The following is a 20,580-nucleotide window of genomic DNA, read 5'->3' as shown; positions in this document are numbered from 1 at the left end:
AAAGCTTCTACCCCACAGACATAAGACTCCTAAACTCAACTTCTTAAATCCTCTCCAGCTTACACCCTCTGTTTTTGCACTGAACTAAAAATACTGCCACTGTTTGAATTTTGCACACAGCTGCTATTTAAATGCTGGTTAAAATTATAGCTGCTACATGGTCCTGTCTCCAAGAATTGTGATGTCATCTGCATAATGTTTTCTATGTCACTGTTATGTCATTTTTAATGTCATCTGTTATGTTATGTCATTTGTCAAGTGAGGAAAACACACAAGTTAGCATTTCATTGTAGATAGATAGATAAGACTTTATTGATCCCGTAGGGAAATTGATGATTATTGTCAGGTACACATGCCAATAAATTTGAAAATGAAATTTGTTTGGACAATGTACTTTGATTATAAACACATAATAGCAAAACCTTATACTATGACATATAGTGTCCAATTTTCAATGTTTTTTAGTTAAATTGACTATTAAATCAGTATTTCAGGTATTAGTACTCTACAATCAAAATATAGTATTTATGCAACAGAATTGTTTTTCTCAGTATATATTAGCACGTGTACTGTTGAAAATGATCAGGCTGAATGGTTTTATCTTCACCTGCCACAGGTAAGGGAGATGAAGAGACAGGATTGAAAAATAAGAAATTTGTGCTGAATAATTTCACTGGTACTTTGAGTCACATTTCAGAAAGGAAATCTTAGTTTTCTAAATACAGTACTGTATATATACAGTATATTCATGATTTGCACACGTAAAGCGTGTATATATACAGTATGTCACAGTTTCAGAAAATCTTATTCATCTATTGTATATCCCATACATTTCTTTACTTGGTCTGAAGAAATAAACATTACTATTTGACAAACATAGTGTTAAAATCATTACATACAAAGCTATATTTTGGAACTTACCAGTATTACAGACAGACATTTGTTTTATCTACATTTTTGATTACATGTGTTTTTCACCATTCCACCTAAAAGAGATTCATTCAGTATGGTGTTGCAGGGGAGCCATAGACTTTGTAAGCAAACAATGGACACAAGGCAGGATACAGCCTGGATGGGACTCCAGTTCATCACAGTGCATGTGTTTTGTTATTCTCAAATGAAATGCAACATATTGAGCACAAAGAACTATAATATTTTAAAGTAATGCTTCTAAGTTGAAAACAATGTCAATTCTTAATTTATTATACAGTATAAAATGTGTTATTGTCTGTGAATTATAATTAATCAATAGATAAAATTATATAACAATATAATACATAATAGGTTTAATATATTTTAATTATATTTGTATTAGTTGGATTGCATATTACTGAAAAATCCTAAAGATTTCCTGGCACCACATGAAATTGTATTTGCTTCACATACAGCACTGCATATAGTGTATGCAGTTCAATTAAAGATACTTTCAGGCCATTTTCATCATGAGGTTCTTTCTTGTATTTAATTCAGGCTTAAATAAAATGATGTAACATTTGGGTGCAAATATACACAACAGCAAACCAAAACTAGAAGCCAAGATAGCAAATATTTCCACAGCTACAGTGAACTTCCCAGGAGAGCTGATATAAGCTGGGATAAAGGTGATCCAGACAGCACAGAATATGAGCATGCTGAATGTAATGAATTTGGCTTCATTGAAGTTATCAGGCAGCTTCCGAGCCAGGAAAGCGAGCACAAAGCACAAGGCAGAGAGGAATCCTATATACCCTAACACAGCCCAGAATGCACCTGCAGATCCCAGGTCACATTCCAGAATGATTTTTTCTCTGTAGTGTTTCATGTTCTTGTTAAGAAAAGGAGGTGATATTGCCAACCAAAAAGCGCAAATCAAGACCTGCACAAGTGTGAAAGCAAGAACAGTTAACCGCTGCTGTGTGGGTCCAAACCATTTCATAATGTTACTGCCTGGCAGTGTAGCCCTAAAGGCCATTAACACCACTATTGTTTTCCCCAGAACACAAGAGATGCACAGGACAAATGTGATCCCAAATGCTGTGTGGCGCAACATACAGGACCAGTCAGAGGGCTGGCCAATGAATGTAAGTGAACAGAGGAAACACAGAGTCAATGAAAAGAGCAGAAGGAAACTCAGTTCAGAGTTATTGGCTTTAACAATGGGAGTGTCTTTGAACTTTATGAAGACCAGTGCCATGGCTATGGTTAAACAACTTCCAAGCAATGAAAGAATTGCTAACAGAATTCCCATGATTTCTTCAAAAGACAGAAATTCAAGTGATTTTAATATACATTCATCTTTGTTTTCATTAGACCAATGTTCCAAAGAACACTGAATACAATCAGCAGAATCTGTAAGAAAATGAGAAAAGAGATTAGTACTGTATGTCATGGCAGAGAAGTGCAGTATCCTTACTCTTTTACAGTGTTCTTCTTAAAAGCACTACTACTTAGAAATATACTGTATGTAGGGGAAGTGTGACATTTTTATTTCCTTTTAAAACAGCAATTTTGATATTGTGGACTGGACAACTGGACATATTGTAGCTTTTATTGGCACCGATGCAAAGAACACAGTATAGTAACATTAAGTTACTAAATGGGCATTTCTACGTAACTTTGATTACCCTTCCACTTACCTGTAGTGTTGCTGATCTCTCCGTCAGCACACCGTATGCAGTCATAGCAACACACAGGCCTTCCTCTCTGAACTGCCTTTCGAGTGCCTGGGTGACAGCTATCACTGCACACTGACTTGGGCTTCTAGATAGAGTAGGTGTAACAGATACAGTATTACTTGTACAGTAATTATCAGGTATAATTAAATCACTATTTACTGTATACTGTATATGCATGCAGTATGTGAGACTATATTTTGTTCAGTTTTTAAAAAAAGAATTTTGATAAAAGAAAAGAAATAATGATTAAAGCAATAGAAACAATTATAAGTGCATCTGCAGGGTATCTTTAGCAGCTGAAACACACTGTATACTTTATTAAAACCTTCCAGATGTTAGGCATTCTGTTCTGAATATTAGCACACAAATAAGACGTTCAAGCCTGGCTTGCTCTAAGAAGAGTAGTTTTTTTAAGTATATTTTTTAAGCATACAGTAGGTTACAAACTGATATATAGGAAAGCTAACCTGTCATTGCACAGTCAAATTTAAATTTCCAGACTTGTTTTTGTATTGCTTACCTCATGCTGAACACCTGACCAAACAATGTTGACCTGGTTCATGGCAAACTGATGTCCTGCTGGCAGTGAAGCATCATAGTAACCGACAGTCATGAACTGTACGGTGCTCCCATTAACAACCTGCCAGTTCACTAATTCGTATCTCGCAGGGGGGTCTCCATTGTCATCGAATGAGACCTGTTCTCCAGTTTTAGTAGTGAAATTGACTTCCTGAAGATGCTCAAGTAGCTGTGGAAAAGAACAGTTTCATATCATAAAAATAAACTTTTTAAATAATTTATACAGGATTAACAGATTGTGAGATACAGTTATTGCTTTACCTGCCATGGTTCAATATTCAATTTTTTGGCACAGCTATAATTGGCAGCAGGACCAATTTCACATTCCAGCAGGTTGTGCAGAGAATATGCAATAGCATATACGGCTTTATATACATTGTTAGGTATTCGCAGTTCGGATACATCCATGAATGCATTATTTAATTCATTTAAGTTCTCAGAACCTGTGCAAGGCTTTCTAAGTGTTGTATTATCTTTGATATGTAAAGAACAGTTGAATGCCGTTTCCCAGAACTCATTTAAGAGGGCATTGCCAGGAACCTGAGATGGGTGGACATTCTTTAAAAATTCTCTCAACCCATTTATTCTGGTTTTAATGACTGCAAATCCAATAGATCCACTAAGAACTTTGCAACCTTCAGATGTTGCCAGATTATTGGAGGTTATCCAGGATTCACTGCCAACCCATTGGATACCAGTTACGTTCTGAATAAATAATTCTTTTAATAAAACAGACATGTCACCTTGACCTAGAAAGGCTACAATGACCTTTGCAGTACTCTTTTTAATTATGTCCACAACCTTCAGAATTTTCTCTCTGTGATACGTTTGGTGAATCACTTCTGAATACTCTATACAAATCCCATGCTGCTGTGCAGCTTCCACAAATGTAGCCATTCCATTGTGACCATAGTCATTATCAGTTCTTATAGCCCCAACCCAGGTCCATCCAAAGTGTTTCACGAGCTGAGCCAGGGCTCTGCACTGATAGTAGTCACTGGGGATGGTTCTGAAAAATGATGGAAATCTCCTTCGATTACTCAGACATGCACAAGTAGCAAAATGACTAATCTGAAATGAAAACAAAAGTATAAATAAATAAGCACTATACAGTATGTACAGTACACTTTATGTATAAACTTACATATTGCCACTAATACCATCAGTTATGCATTATGTTTGTGGTAATCACTTCCACAAAGATATGTAAAGTATTTACTCACCACGGGAATATGAAAAGGTCCAACTGCTGCTGAAACTGCAATAGTGGATGAAGATCCCGACTCTCCTATTATAGCTTGAACTGCAGCTGGTCTGGAGCAGGAGCTGTCAGAGAGAGTTTCCTCATTTCCATTCATCAAAGCCATAGCTGCTCTTATAGCAGAGGGTAAGGAATCACAAGAATCGTAAATCTTGTAACCCAGGGAAATCCCAGGAAGAAGATCTGTTCTGTTATTTACTTCTTCAATGGCAAAGATCATTGTCTGCACTGACTGGAATTCTGCAAAATTGAAACTAAAAAGAACGTGCAGATTAGTTGTTTGGAGTGGACTACATAATATCAAATAAGACCAAGTAAATGATAAAATGTATTGTGTTTACTTTTTTTTTCTTGTACGAAAGATGTTATATTTTTAGCTACAAAAAAGTTATCATTATTTTAAAATTATTATTAGAGGAATTGTTTTTCAACAGCTGTGAGTTGTAAGTGATTTAAATTTTTAAAAAATAAATAAAAAGATTTAAATGGAAAAAACATACTGTAAACTGACCTTTTGCATTCCAGGGGATCTGGTTCTATGTTAAATGGAAATAATTTTTCCTGTGTGTCACTATGAATTGCAAATATCCCTCCAATCATAATGTCACTCTCCTTAAATAAATGTGGAACAACCAGCTTCCCTTGTCGTTTGCAAAGAGGTTGTCCTTCTGATGTGAATAGAGCTAAACACATCATACATAGTGATATCTGCAATAGCATCCTGAAAAAGCATGAGGATATCCCGGTATGATACAAAACCTTACAGCTGATTACATTTATATTGCACAGGAGGCTCCAAGGGGATCTAAGATAAACACGGGATGAAGTTAAGCAGAAATTCTCAAAGATTTAATTTTTAAATTTCCCCAAGGATATCAAAGAAAGAGAAAAATATTTATCTCATGCATCACATTCCAATCCATTTCCTTTTAGTGATGTAATATGAAAGATCATAAAATAAAAAGGGGCCTGACTAGATTATCCATGCTTCACAACTTCATCCAGTCAAATGGATACTTAATTTTAAATTAAATATTATTTGAAACTTTAGCAAAATAAATTTTGGAAATGAAAAATACAGTTAATTACTTTTTAAGAAGATAGATTTAGGATTTTAATTTTCTATAATTCAGAAAGGTGCATTTTCAAGTAGAGCAAAATACTGTCAGTCCTGTTAATTTGTACCAGTTGTCATTTTTCATATCCTGTGGAAATGCAAAAATATACACAAATGTTGGCTCACCTCTTAGAAGCAACATATATATCTATATATTATTTTGTTACAAATGTAGGTGACTGAGAAGTGTGTTTTAGATTTTAGATAAAGTTTGTGACACTTAGAAGAGTAAGCACTTCTAGCTTCAAAGCAGAGATGATGTTTGCTGATATCTAGGGGGGTCCCTTGAGCAGAAACAATTGTAAAACTTACCTTAGTTTACTGTACCTACAGTAGGTAAATTGTGGATTAATGATTGTCAAGGAGTAGTGCAGACGCACACAATGTAAGATCACATTAAGAGCACAGAGAGGAAGAAACAAGGAAAAGCAGGCAACAAGGAGAAGAGAGTACATAGAGTAACTTCTGTGCTGTATGTTTTGTTGTGTGTAGTGTAGTCTGTGTCTTGTCATTGTAATAAATACAGACCAATTAAAGGTTAATTCTATGCTGAAAAGAGAACAAAAGAAACACAACATTTTGGCTTCGAGTGGCACTTGAAGACTGCCCCACAGCCGAAACGTTGTGTTTCTTTTCTTCAATTTCAGCATGGAATTAACCTTTACCTGTTCCTTTGCAGCCTACACATGCTGATGCAACTACCTACTTGAACTACTATTGTAATGAATATTTGTTTAACCAAGAGTTCCTGGATTATTACTCCTCTCACCAAAGTTGTACTGTACCAGAGGACAAAGAATTCACGTGCCTCTAATTATATGAACTGCACAGGTATATTCTGGAAAATGCACTTACAGTACTTCAGTTGGGAGTTACAGTATGAACATTTATTTTACTTATTGACTAAACTGCCGGTCAATCTCTGATTTTTACCATTTTGGAACCCCCTCATTTGTAACATTTTTTTTAGTAAAATGTCAGCTACCTTTATAAAAACATGTTTGGGTGTTTTGATCTGAGAGTCTTCACCCTTGGCAATGATTGGAGCAGTCCAATGAAATGAATGACAAAACAGCAGCAAGAGATAAAGTCAAGATATTGTGTTCTATTGAGAAGCAAAACTGTAGCTTCTAAGTGTTTTCACTGATTTTGTGTTGATGCTGTTTATCAACTGTTATAGGCTTTTTATCCTGCCCCATAGCTCCTTGGTCCTGGAATTCAAAGCTAGGCTGTTTGCTAATGCAAGCTAATTGCAAGGGTGTTCTGGAATATGGCTGAATGCAACAGCAGACATTGCCAATGTGTAATTTAGGCAGCCTCAAATTTGCATAGACATTTTCTGGTAGCTGAAATAGAAAAGCATCTTCTGAAAGCACCATTCAAGCTGAAAAATAATGTAAAGCAAAATGGCAGGTCTCTGCAGAGCAGGCTGCTGAGTGGTTTAATATCTCCACTGCCATTTGTAAACACCCGTTTGTCCTCTGTACTGTATCTTTGCCATGCTACAGCCTGCCTATGTGTCTTGACGTAGTGAATCTGATGACAAGATTAGTCTAAATTGTGTCTTATTTTAATAAACCAGTGCTACTTCACAACTTTAAATGACTGACCCATTGCTACTAACTGATGCTTTTTTAGCACATGTTCATTTTTCCAATCCTTATTTGGCATGTTTTTTGAAAATGATAAAATGTGTTTGGACGTTATACTCTGATCATAATCAGATAGGGGTAAAACCTTAAACTATGGCATATGGTGTCTGATTTTCAATGTTTTTTTTTACATTGATTGTTAAATCAGTGTTTCAGCTGTTACTAAAATATGCATGCAACAATCAAAAATTTACTCTTCAAGCAATATCATATACTACAAATAAGCATTGACAATTTAATTAAAAAGGGGCTATCAGCAAAATAACAGACAACAGTTGTTTGAAATACCAAAATTGTTTATTACCTATTAATTAGAATATTGTTATAATGTGGCTTGTTTACTTTTTCCTTTCCATTTTCCCAGTAGTAGAGTACATTTAATCATGGTATTTATGCAATAGAAATGTTTTTCTCAGTATATTTCATTCATCAGTTGTAAAAAGAACATAAACCTCTATATTTGGACTGATTTCCTCTAAAGAAATGGATGGTATTTGTCAAGGATAGTGTATAATCGTTACTTACAAAGCTATATTTTCTGAAGAAGGTGCTTACCATTCAACACTATCACAGACAGACATTTGCTTTGTCTACATTTTTGATTACATGTTTTTTCCATCCATATATCCACCTATTTTCTGAACCTCTTCATCCAGTACAGGGTTGCAGGGGGGCCACAGTCTATTCTGGCAAACAACTAGATTCACCCAGCACAGTACATGTGTTCTGTTATTCCCAAATGTAATACTACTTACTGATGACAAAGAACTAATGTAATGTAATACATCCAAGTAGTTATATTTCTAAGTTGAAAACAATGTAATGACTTAAATTTACTATGTGTTATATTTTATTATTTAATTAATTGAATTTATTAATTGCATTTCACATTCCTGATGAATTATGAGGATTCTCTTGCACCACACAGAAATGTGTTTGCTTCACATACACTATTGCATATACTGTATGTGATTCAATTAAAGATACTTCGAGGGTACTTTTGCTACCAAGCTCTTCCTTGTATTTAATTCAGGCTTAAATATAATAATATAACATTTAGGTGCAAATATACACAAAAGCAAACCAAAACTAGAAGCCAAAATGGCAAACATTTCCACAGCTACTGTGAATTTCCCAGGGGAGCTGATATAAGCTGGGATAAAGGTGATCCAGACAGCACAGAATATGAGCATGCTGAATGTAATGAATTTGGCTTCATTGAAGTTATCAGGTAGATTCCGAGCCAGGAAAGCGAGCACAAAGCACATGGCAGAGAGGAATCCTATATACCCTAACACAGCCCAGAATGCACCTGCAGATCCCAGGTCACACTCCAGAATGATTCTCTCTGCATAATATTTCATGTTCTTGTTTGGAAAAGGAGGTGATATTGTCAACCAAAGAACACAAATCAAGACCTGTACAAGTGTGAAAGCAAGAACACTTAACCGCTGCTGTGTGGGTCCAAACCATTTCATAATGTTACTGCCTGGCAGTGTAGCCCTAAAGGCCATTAACACCACTATTGTTTTCCCCAGAACACAAGAGATGCACAGGACAAATGTGATCCCAAATGCTGTGTGACGCAACATACAGGACCAGTCAGAGGGCTGGCCGATGAAAGTAAGTGAACAGAGGAAACACAGAGTCAATGAAAAGAGCAGAAGGAAACTCAGTTCAGAGTTATTGGCTTTCACAATGGGAGTGTCCTTATATTTAAAGAAGATTAACGCAATACCTATGGTTATAAAAGCTCCTACCAATGAGAAAATCATAAGAAGTATTGCCATGATTTCTCCAAATGACAGGAATTCAATTCTTTTTAATAAACATTTGTCTCTCTTCTGATTTGACCAATACTCCAGTGGACACCGGATACAATCATTAGAATCTATAAGAAAATCAACAAACGTAGAAATTTTAGAATACGATTTAAGTGATATATTTTTAGAGAGATATAAGAAATGTGAACAAGTAGATGATGAATGGTGCATGCGATTGCATTATTACTACTAGATTGAATTTTTTACTAAAGAAAGAACAGAAAAAAATCTATTCCATCCTGAATTCTTTACCATTTACCTGTCGTGTTGCTGATTTCTCCTTCAGCACATCGTATGCAGTCATAGCAACACACAGGCCTTCCTCTCTGAACTGCCTTTCGAGTGCCTGGAAGACAGCTCTCACTGCACACAGACCCAGGTGTCTGCAGGGCAGAGGGGAGCAAAGAATGAATTTGAAACAGAATCATGTGTGTCATGCTGCAAGGAATTTCTTTTTTAAAACCTAAATTAAAAATAAAAACAACATTTGCTAGTGTTTCAAATGTGTTTTGCAAGCAGAAAAGTAGCATAATTGTATTTTAATCAATTTGACATTATTCATTTTTTTAATGTATTTTCAAATTATATTTTAATTTGTTCAGGTAAGCTTTTTAATAAAGCATACTATTTTCATGTGAATATTCACAAAGCTAATGGCAATGTATAATTATGGCAGTTGTAAAATGTGAAATATGAAAAGACAGTTCCCAGCATTTACATTTTCAAAGGCTTTGTATTATGGTCCGATTTTCCCATTTTATATATACATTTAAACTGAAATAGCCTCTTCTTCAAATCTAATTTTTTCAGGGAAAACAAAAATTATTTACTCTGTACACCGTGTGTAAAGATGATATTTCTAAGATTTAAAGTTGGTTTAAAGGATTTTTTCCCATGTTTCTTACCTCATGTTGACCACTTGCCCAAACAATGGTGACATTATTCATCTCAAACTGGTGACCCGCTGGCAAGGAGCTGTCATAGTAACCGACTGTCATGAACTGAATTGCACTCTCATTATTAAGCTGCCAGTTCACAAATTCATATCTCGCAGGGGGGTCTCCATTGTCATCAAAGGACACCTTCTCTCCTGTTTTGAGTGTGAAATTAACTTTTTTCAATTGCTCAAGTACCTGTTTAAGAAGACATATTAATATCACTACCAACACATATTACACTTTCTTACCATGTATATTAAGTGCTGTGTTTATGGACTGGACTGTGATATATATTGGTTGCTTTACCTGCCATGGTTCAATTTTAATTGTTTTTGCACAACTATAATTTGTAAAAAGGCCTTGGCCTTGTTTGCAATCAAGCAGTTTGTGTAGAGAATATGCAACAGCATATGCTGCCTTGTAGACATTATTGGATATTCTCAATTCAGATACACTGGTGTATTGATTGTCTAACTCTTTTAGATTTTCAAGCCCTGTACAAAGCTTTCCTCCTGTTGTCTCACTGTTATTTGTACGTGAACAATTAAATACAGTTTCCCAAAACTCATTTAGGAGACCATTGCCAAGAATTTGAGATGGATGTGTATTTGTTAAAAATTCTCTTAATCCATCGATTTTGTTTTTAATGACAGCAAATCCAATGGATCCACTCAGAAGTTTATAACCTTCTGCTGTAGCAACATTACTGGCAGTAATCCAGGCTTCACTTCCAATCCATTGGTGACCAGTTACATTCTGGTATGACAGCTCTTTGATTAAAACAGTCATTTCTCCTTCGCCTATAAAGGCTACAATAACCTTTGCAGTGCTCTTTTTTATAACGTTTACAACCTTTAGAATTTTCTCTCTAGGGTACATTTGGTGAATGACCTCTGAATATTCAAAGCAAATTCCTTCTTGTTGTGCAGCTTCCACAAATGTAGCCATCCCATAACTGCCATAGTCATTATCACCACTAACGGCCCCAACCCAGGTCCATCCAAAGTGCTTTACAAGCTGAGCCAGAGCTCTGCTCTGATAATAGTCACTGGGGATGGTTCTGAAGAATGAAGGGAATCTCCTTCTATTGCTCAGACATGCACAGGTAGAAAAATGACTGATCTGTAAGTAGTGAAAATAATAATAATCATAGTCATAAATCAGGATCATAAATTCCAAAGCTTTTTTTACATATTGCAAACATTAACAGGAAATAAAATCTAGCAATTATTAAACAAATGCAAGTAATACTGTTTATAATTACTCACCACAGGGATGTAAAAAGACCCAACAGTTGCTGAAACTGCAATGGTATTAGAAGATCTTGAATCTCCTATTATAGCTTGAACTGCAGCTTTTCTGGAGCAGGAGCTGTCAGAGAGAGTTTCCTCATTTCCATTCATCAGAGCCATGGCTGCTCTTACAGCAGAAGGTAAAGAACAGGAATCATATATTTTATAACCCAGGGAAATCCCAGGAAGAAGATCTGTTCTGTTATTTATTTCTTCAATGGCAAAGACCATTGTTTGTGCCGACTGAAATTCTCCCAAGTTTAAACTAGAAAGAATGCATTTAGAAATTAGCTGGTTTTGTTTGAAAAGAATTTTACAGTAAATGTTTCTCTCAAAACCAAATTAAGATGACAACAATACTTATTTTCTTCATGAAGCTGCATTACATTCCAGAAAAAATGAAAACGTTTAAAAACATGCAACTAACTTACAACTAGGTACTACAGCATATACACATATTAAAGTGAGCCTGAAGTTGTGTTTAATATTAATTTAAAAATTATTTTGATTGTGAAAAAGAAACCTTTTGCATTCCAGAGGCTCTGGTGTGGATGTAAATGGGAAGATTTTTTCAGTAGAACGCCGATGGATTGCGAAAACACCTCCAATCATGATGTCTCTTTTGCTGAATAACTGTGGTGAAACTGGTCTTCCTTGAATTCTGCAAATAGGCTGCTCTGCTGAAGTCAAAAGAGCACTGACCAAAGTCAACAGCTCTATTTTCAAAAGCATCCTGTAACAATTGAGAAAAGATCTTTGTGGTCTGAACTATAACTCCACGATGTGCTGTCTTTATGTTGTGTGGGACGTCTCAGGGGTGGCTAGTTAAGCCTGAAGTTCAGACTGTTTTGCAGGAATTCTCTAAGGCTTGATTCGTGCATAGTTTGAAATCCCCTAAGCATAATAAAGACAAAAGCAGTAATCTAATTTCTGATAAAAACATCTCATTAATGAACGCAGCTATTACAAAGCAATAAAAAGTAAATCTGAATCAAAACTGAAAAAAATCAGCATGATGTTTTCATACAATGTTTTCATTGAGTTCATAGAAATATTTGATGATTATTTTAGAAGTATTTATGTTTTGAAAACTGTAACTTTAATCCTGTTTGCAAGAAAAAATATTTACATACTATAGTGGTTCCAGTCTTTTAACAGCTAATCAATATTTTGCAGTATACTATTTACTATTTGTGAAAGTGCATACATTTATATCTCCCATAATGTTTTCCCACAGCTTCCCATTTGTTAAGAATATTCTTAATGGTATGGTTAATCTGGTTTTACAGCATAAATTCATCAATGTATTAAACAAACTTCATGCAAATTTTAATTTGCTCCTCTTATTGTCAAGTTAAGGATATACAAGTATAATACAAGTACCTGGGAGTACACATCGACGTTAGACTGGAATGGTCTAAGAACACCGAGGCCATCTACAAGAAGGGTCAGAGCCGACTTTTCTTCTTGAGGATGCTCAGGTCCTTCAATGTGTGTAGTAAGATTCTTTATTTGTTCTATTAGTCGGTTGTGGCGAACGCCATTTTCTACGCAGTGGTATGCTGGGGCTCTGGGATTCGAGCGGGGGATGCTAACAGGCTGAACAGGCTCATCAGAAGAGCAAGTTCTGTCATTGGGTCTGACCTGGACCCCCTGGAGGTAGTGTCTGAGAGGAGAATGGTGTCCAAACTAGAGGCCATCATGGACAATGTCTCCCATCCCCTCTATGACAGGCTTGTGAGAATGAAGAGCACGTTCAGCAATAGGCCACGGTGCGACTTGTGCAATATATTTTATTTACATTTATAATGTGCAATACAACTTTTTGTGTACTGTTCAGGTTTGTTCTTTGTATATTCTGCTGTACACTAAGGAGCAACTCTTCTTAGTGCACTTCTCACTGAATGTACTGACTGTATTGTATGTACTGTATAGTATTGTTGTATTATTGTATCATTTCTTAACACTGTGCTGTGTTGACTGTGCTAAGCTGCTGTTGCAATGCAATTTCCCTCGCAGGATCAACAAAGTATCTATCTATATATTTGATATTTATGGATTGAAGTGATCCCATACTGGAAATACTCTTAACTTATTCAGGTTGCTAACCTTTAAATTTGCAAGGGAACGATCCATACATAGGAAGCATAGTTTTTTTTTTTAATCTCCTTGCATTCTTTGAAGGACGTACTCTCAACATGAAGACTTTTTTTTTATTTTCAAGGAACAATTACAACTGACACACAATCCAAAATAGTAAGCAAGTGTGTGTGAACCACAATGCATTTATTTGTATTGGTCCATGTTTATACACTTACAGTTTTAATATATGATTGAAATTAGATGCTCTTGTTGAGATATGGTGAACTACAGGCGTGTAGAGAACAATAAGGAAACATTCATTACTCTACACTTTTAGAAGGGTGTAATGGGAGGGGCTGCACAAAGCAGGATCTTTAAGCAAACGGAGCCGATAACATTGGAAGATCATCCCTTTCAGTCCTCTTCTGGTAATAAATCACTTACGCATGAAGGTAACAATGAAGCAGCGTGTTCAGATCACTGTCCATTAAGACATTGCCAAAGACAGAATAATGACCAGGTTAGGGGAATGTTCTCAATAAAAATAATATTTCATTTTTCTTGTCACATTTTTGCCCGTGCTTTCTGCTTTCTGCTTTAAATTGCCAGTGCTTTATTATGCTTGATGTCACGTGACTTATTTTCTGTAAAAAGGACACTGGGTTGCAAGTAGCATGGTGGCGCAGTGATCAGCATTACTGCCTTGCACTTTCAGCACTGGGGCCTGGGTTCAGCTCGAGGCCTGGGGTGCTGCCGGTACGGAGTTTGTTATTCTCCCTGTCCTGTGTTTGTCTGGGTTTCCTCTGGGTGCTCTTGTTTCCACCAACCATCCAAAACCATACTGTTAGATAAATTGGCTTCTGGAAAAAGTGGCTCTGGTGTGAGGGTGTGTGTGTCTGTGTTGCGTCTGTGTGTGCCCTGCAATGGACTGGCATCCCTTCCAGGGTGTACCCCACCTTGCACCTGATAGGTTTTGTCTCCTCTGAGATGAGAAAATGCATGGATGGTTTTCGGTATATTTTAGGCTGCATCAATATTTATTTTAGTATTGAATTCGAATTTTTGAAACGATGTTGAAAATGCATGAAATGTAATGAAAAACATCTGGAAGAAAAGGTAGAATTTGTATATTACTTCTCAGGCTACAAAGGCTGATTGCAAAAATTTGGAGCTAGAGGGAAAAGTCAAAGAAATAAGAGAGGGACAAGAAACATCTATTGTATTCATACCGGGTACCAATTATTCTTTTTTTTTTCAAAATAGTGCAATGTTTTTGCGCATGGGCAAATTTAAATGTTAAAATGTCAATTTTTGCAATGATTTATTATTTTTTATTAATAATTCTAATTCTGATTAGCTAATCAGAAGAATTCTATTTTCTGCAAATGTATCGAATAAAGGTCTCAGCCTATAAAGCAGACAGAAATAAGACACTGCACTCTGATTTTATTTTTATCTTGGCAACTTAAAGAGTACTTAAAATGTAAAGACATATAATCCATACATATTGAAAATTAATTTTACTGAATATGAATTAATACTCTTTTAGATAGAAACTGAATGGATTTTATGCATATATTTATCTATTTCAGGCTTTAGTAAAATGATGCAAATTTTGGTACAAATGTGCATAATAGTAAAACAAAATCTGATGCCAAATACAAAATATTTTAAGAGACATTTTATAATTTACACAGGTGAACTGAAATATACCAGTACAATTGCTAGAGTGACCTAGAAGACATTTTACCTATTAGAAGTTTTTTGGTATTTCTTTCTGGTTTCAATAAAATAATGTAACATTTTGGTGTAAAAATACATAACAGCAGCCCGAAACTTGAAGCCAAAATAGCAAATATTTCCACAGCTACTGTGAACTTCCCAGGGGAGCTGATGTACGCTGGGATAAAGGTGATCCAGACAGCACAGAATATGAGCATGCTGAATGTAATGAATTTGGCTTCATTGAAGTTATCAGGCAGCTTCCGAGCCAGGAAAGCGAGCACAAAGCACAAGGCAGAGAGGAATCCTATATACCCTAATACAGCAGAGAATGCTCCTGCAGATCCCAGGTCACACTCCAGAATCATTTTCTCTACATAATATTTAATGTTCTTATTTGGAAAAGGAGGTGCTGTTGTCAGCCAAAGAACACAAATCAAGACCTGTGTAAGTGTGAAAGCAAGAACACTTAACCGCTGCTGTGTGGGGCCAAACCATTTCATAATGTTATTGCCTGGCAGTGTAGCCCTAAAGGCCATTAACACCACTATTGTTTTCCCCAGAACACAAGAGATGCACAGGACAAATGTGATCCCAAATGCTGTGTGACGCAACATACAGGACCAGTCAGAGGGCTGGCCAATGAAAGTAAGTGAACAGAGGAAACACAGAGTCAATGAAAAGAGCAGAAGGAAACTAAGTTCAGAGTTATTGGCTTTGACAATTGGAGTGTCCTTATATTTAAAGAAAATCAGAGTTATCCCTATGGTTAGGAAAGCTCCAAATAATGAAAAAGCCATGAGCAATATTCCCATGATTTCTCCATAAGACAGGAATTCTGTTATTTTTAAAGCACATTTATCCCGTTTGTCATTTGACCAATATTCCAAAGGGCATTGAATACAATCATTAGAATCTGCAAGAAAACAACATAAATATTCAAAACTATAGAATTTTAAAGCTTTTCTCATTTATTATTATTTATCTGTTGTAGTTTAAATTCATATGGATTTGCTTTTGATTAAGCAAATGATTGAAGGACAAATTCTTACATTAATTTAAAAAACATTTTTGCTAGTCAAGTTGATTAGTTGAATATTCTGAATATGTAGAATTCTGAATAAGGAAATGTAGAATTTTCTTTTGTGCATTCACTCCTACTTACCTGTAGTGTTGCTGATCTCTCCTTCAGCACACCGTATGCAGTCATAGCAACACACAGGCCTTCCTCTCTTAACTGCCTTTCGAGTGCCTGGGTGACAGCTCTCACTGCACACTGACTTGGGCTTCTAGATAGGGTAGGTGTAACAGATACAGTATTACTTGTAGATATCAGGTATAATAAAGTCACTATTAACTATACAGTATATATACAAAGTCACTATGTACTGTATATACACATACAGTATGTGAGATAATATATTTTGTTCTAGGTAAGGGAAAAACAGATTTCAGTATGTATAAATAAGGTTACAAGATGCTACATTGGTACTATATACCATATAGCACTATATTTGTTAGCTGAACAGGTGAGCCTTTTACATGTAAATTTCCTAAGTCTTCAGGTTGATATTTTTTTCATGTTCAGTGTATTTAAGTTTGACCTCTCAAAGGTCGCTCCTACTGCCTACTGAAAACATGTCACCTTCATGTCTTACCTCCCATTCACCATTGGCCCAAATAATGTTGGCCTGATTCAGGACAAACCGACGGCTTGCTGGCAATGAAGAGTCATAATGACCAACAGTCACAAATTGCAAGGTGCTATTATTAACAACCTTCCAGTTCACCAATTCATATCTAGCAGTTGGGTCTCCATTGTCATCAAAAGAGACTTTTTCTCCTGATTTTGTGGTGAAGTTCACGCTTTTTAGGTGCTGAACCACCTGTGTAAATAGATGTGTTGGGATTACTACTAGATATTACCACATATGTAATAAAAAAGTATTCGTATTGTTTTGAGATACGACCAACTTTACCTCCCATGGTTCAATATGAATTAATTTAGCACAGCTGCAATTAGAAGAAGGCTCCTGTCCCTTCTTGCATTGCAGCAGATTGTGTAGAGAGTGTGCAACAGCGTACACTGCTTTATATACATTATTGGAGATTCTCAGTTCAGATTCATCATTGTATTGGTTGTTTAACTGTTTTAGATTTTCAGACCCTGTGCATGGTTTTCTACTCATCTTATTGTCTTCATTTGTCATGGAACAATTAAAGGCGGTTTCCCAAAACTCTTTCAATAGAGCATTTCCTAGATTCTGTGATGGGTGGACATTCATTAAAAAATCTCTTAATCCATCTATTTTGGTATTCATGACAGCAAAGCCAATTGCTCCTCTCAGTACTCTGTGACCTTCAGCTGTGGCAAGGTTACTAGAGGTTATCCAAGCTTCGCTGCCTACCCACTGCAGGCTGGTAATATTTTCAAGGAACAGCTCTTTTAATAAAACAGTCATGTCTCCTTGAGAAATATAAGCGACAATAACCTTTGCTGTGCTCTTTCTTATTACTTTTGTGACCTTTAGAATTTTCTCTCTAGGATAATTTTGGTGAATAACTTCTGAATATTCAATACAGATCCCCTCCTGATAGGCAGCTTCCACAAATGTAGCCATCCCATTGTTGCCGTAATCATTGTCAGCTCTAATAGTCCCAACCCAGGTCCATCCAAAGTGCTTCACAAGCTGAGCCAGGGCTCTGCTCTGATGATAGTCACTGGGGATGGTCCTGAAGAATGAAGGAAATATTTTTCTATTGCTCAGGCATGCACACGTAGCAAAGTGACTTATCTGTGAATAATGAGAAAAATCAAAATGTTGCGCACATAAAAGACAAAAACTTTAATGGTAAATGTAAGGTATAAGAACACCGCACGTCAGACTTTTTTATGCATTTCATGAAATAGAAGCGAATTTAGTCAAACATTTTATCAATTGCTAGTAGTAGATTTCTCACCACAGGAATGGAAAAAGGTCCAACTGTTTCTGAAATTGCGATACTAAATGAAGATCTTGAATCTCCTATTATAGCTTGAACTGCAGCTGTTCTGGAGCAGGAGCTGTCAGAGAGAGTTTCCTCATTTCCATTCATCAGAGCCATGGCTGCTCTCAAAGCAGAAGGTAAAGAGCATGAATCGTAGATCCTATAGCCCAGGGAAATTCCAGGAAGAAGATCTGTTCTGTTGTTTATTTCTTCAATGGCAAAGATCATGGTCAGTGCCGACTGAAATTCCCCAAAGTTGAAACTAGAAATAATGTATACAAACAAATTGCCACTGTTCATATTACACATGCTTGTACTAAGTCAACATTCTATCTTCACATTAAAAAACACCACAAAAATTGCATTAAGGAAAGCATTTTTTAAAATATGAGTTTTAAAACTGGTTTGAATGAGAAACATGAACAAACCTGTTGCATCCCTGATGCTCTGGTTTATCGGTAAATGGAAATATTTGCTCCACTGTGCGCCTGTGAATTGCAAAGCTTCCACCAAGCATGATGTCTCTCTCACTGGCTATATCTGGAGCAACGCCTCTTCCCTGAAGCTTGCAATTAAATTGGCCTGCCAATGCAAAAGGAGCCAACACTATTGCAGCAGCTGCTTGCAACAGCATTCTGAAAACTTATGGTAGCTCAGTGAATGCTCAGTGAAAATCACTACATGTTGTCTCTTATATCTTGCAGGAGGTCTCAGGGGAGGATAGAAGCAAAGTTCAGATGCTCCTTAGCAGGAATTCTCAAAGGTTCGATGTTTAAATCAGTTCTGGGATGACATGAGACAAAGGCCATTACCTCACGTCTGATTATTTCATCTGTTTTATGACTGCAGTAACTAAATTTAATCACTTGGGAAATAGACTGATAGGCCAGTCAGCACTAAAACAATTATTAATTGCTTTTTTGCTTCAATCACTAAAAATGGTTTCTGTCTTGGGATTCTTCATAATATGGAAATTGCATCTTGTACTGTACAGGTACTGTATATCTTGTTTCTTTGCCCTGAAATTAATCATTTCCAATACATATGAAATCTACTGTATAGCATTTAAACCATGTACAGTATGGAATTTTTATCTAGTGTTATTTCTAAAAACATCAAAGTATGCACATTATGATTTTCTAACTTAGTTCTTACAATTGTTGCATATTCAATATTTTAGTAGTTTTATCAGTTTATCAATTAGAACCATGATTAAATACGATTAAACTCTTTTGTAATACATGCTACCCAAGAACATAATTCTTTGTTACAGGGCTTGGGAGACCCAGGCTACTTTATAATTTAATTTTTGGAACTTCTGCCCAGAAAGCCATTAATACTGCATGTCTTTTTGACCAAAATGTAACACAGACAGGACATCAGCAGTGAATACTGTAACTGTATAGTGTTGTCACTGAAGATAGCCTTTGATGAACTGCAACATGAGTGTAAAGTAATGTTAGTCCAAGAGATATTTTCCTGCACCAGAAGTATTTAAACCTCAGTTTATAAGGTATATTTATTTCTTTTTTTGCTGTCATTTGACTCAAACATTTTTTTGGTCTTACATTTACTTTCTCCTTCTGTTGTCAAAATACACCCTATACAGCTATAAAGAATTTTTTTGTACTATGCTGAGATTAAGCAAATATGAAATAAAGGCTTACGTGCTTGTGCATCTTTAAAAATCTAGACACGTCTTATCTTTGCAACAATATAGTCTATTTAAAATTTACTTTCACATTTCTGAACAATATGCAGTATGTTAAAATACATGTGTACAAATCAACTTTTATTTCAACAAGAGATATTTAAAATCTAAAAGGGCAATAATCCAAGTTAAGGATTTTTAATTTAATTCTTTAATTTCTTTAATTATATTGAAAGATTAGCTGATGAGTGGCAGGCCTGCAGGGCACCTGTAAAGAGCACAGGGAGCAAATAGATCATCTCCAATTGTAATGTGCCTGCAGATGGGCAGAAACACAAGGCCGATTCAAACAGGGGGTACAGTATATGACACTGGCAGAGCAAATCAATTAAGAAGGAAGGTGACAGCATAGAAACAAATTGAGATCAATGTCAATCAGTAAAAAGATGGCAGCGCATCAAGGTGTTCAGCAGCACAATGTCTGATATTACACTGTTATACAGTACATTTCTTTTTACTTTTTACTGTAACGAGCATTGTATTGCATTCCATGAAATGTGCACAACACTACAGAGAGTTTGACATTAACTACACTACACTGAGAGTTCTAAAAAATGGACCTGAAGTTATGATAGATTGGTTTAATCATGGTAGTGTAAATCTCTTGAATCTGCAGGTATTACACGATTTGCAACAATTAGACCAACATCAATGTGTATCAGAGAGTTATTGTCTATATATTGTTTTGACTGAAGCTAGGGGAGCAAAGTGGCATGATAGCTAATGCTGCTGCCTCACAGTTCCTTGGTGTAGGGTTCGAT

At 35.9% G+C, this 20,580-nt stretch overlaps 3 protein-coding genes across 4 annotated transcripts; all 3 read right to left on the bottom strand.

Annotated features, from left to right (window-relative positions):
• Positions 1 to 1,426: 1,426 nt before the first annotated feature.
• LOC148837049 (extracellular calcium-sensing receptor-like) lies at positions 1,427 to 5,214 on the bottom strand. The gene is made up of 6 exons (XM_088914255.1): positions 5,006 to 5,214; positions 4,457 to 4,748; positions 3,495 to 4,304; positions 3,175 to 3,402; positions 2,616 to 2,739; positions 1,427 to 2,328 (listed from the first exon to the last, which is right to left on the bottom strand). Exons 1-6 carry the CDS (start codon positions 5,212 to 5,214, stop codon positions 1,427 to 1,429), a joined length of 2,565 nt encoding a protein of 854 aa, XP_088770381.1.
• Positions 5,215 to 8,240: 3,026 nt separating this feature from the next.
• LOC148837048 (extracellular calcium-sensing receptor-like) lies at positions 8,241 to 12,048 on the bottom strand. Of its 2 annotated transcripts, XM_088913716.1 has the most exons (6): positions 11,840 to 12,048; positions 11,293 to 11,581; positions 10,331 to 11,146; positions 9,992 to 10,219; positions 9,346 to 9,469; positions 8,241 to 9,154 (listed from the first exon to the last, which is right to left on the bottom strand). In XM_088913716.1, the coding sequence occupies exons 1-6, from the start codon at positions 12,046 to 12,048 to the stop codon at positions 8,241 to 8,243; spliced, it is 2,580 nt and encodes an 859-aa protein (XP_088769842.1). The 2 variants fall into 2 exon arrangements, with proteins under 2 accessions (XP_088769842.1, XP_088769843.1); XM_088913717.1 differs by lacking the exon at positions 10,331 to 11,146 and having other exon boundaries at positions 11,840 to 11,928.
• Positions 12,049 to 15,122: 3,074 nt separating this feature from the next.
• LOC148837047 (extracellular calcium-sensing receptor-like) lies at positions 15,123 to 18,742 on the bottom strand. Its single transcript, XM_088914634.1, has 6 exons — positions 18,537 to 18,742; positions 18,082 to 18,370; positions 17,100 to 17,915; positions 16,779 to 17,006; positions 16,286 to 16,409; positions 15,123 to 16,036 (listed from the first exon to the last, which is right to left on the bottom strand). The coding sequence occupies exons 1-6, from the start codon at positions 18,740 to 18,742 to the stop codon at positions 15,123 to 15,125; spliced, it is 2,577 nt and encodes an 858-aa protein (XP_088770760.1).
• Positions 18,743 to 20,580: the final 1,838 nt, after the last annotated feature.

Source organism: Atractosteus spatula, chromosome 4, assembly GCF_055471065.1.
Source record: "Atractosteus spatula isolate fAtrSpa1 chromosome 4, fAtrSpa1.hap1, whole genome shotgun sequence".
Lineage (NCBI taxonomy): Eukaryota > Metazoa > Chordata > Actinopteri > Semionotiformes > Lepisosteidae > Atractosteus > Atractosteus spatula.
The sequence above is the reverse complement of the archived record's forward strand: the minus strand, read 5'-3'. Positions and strand labels throughout refer to the sequence as shown.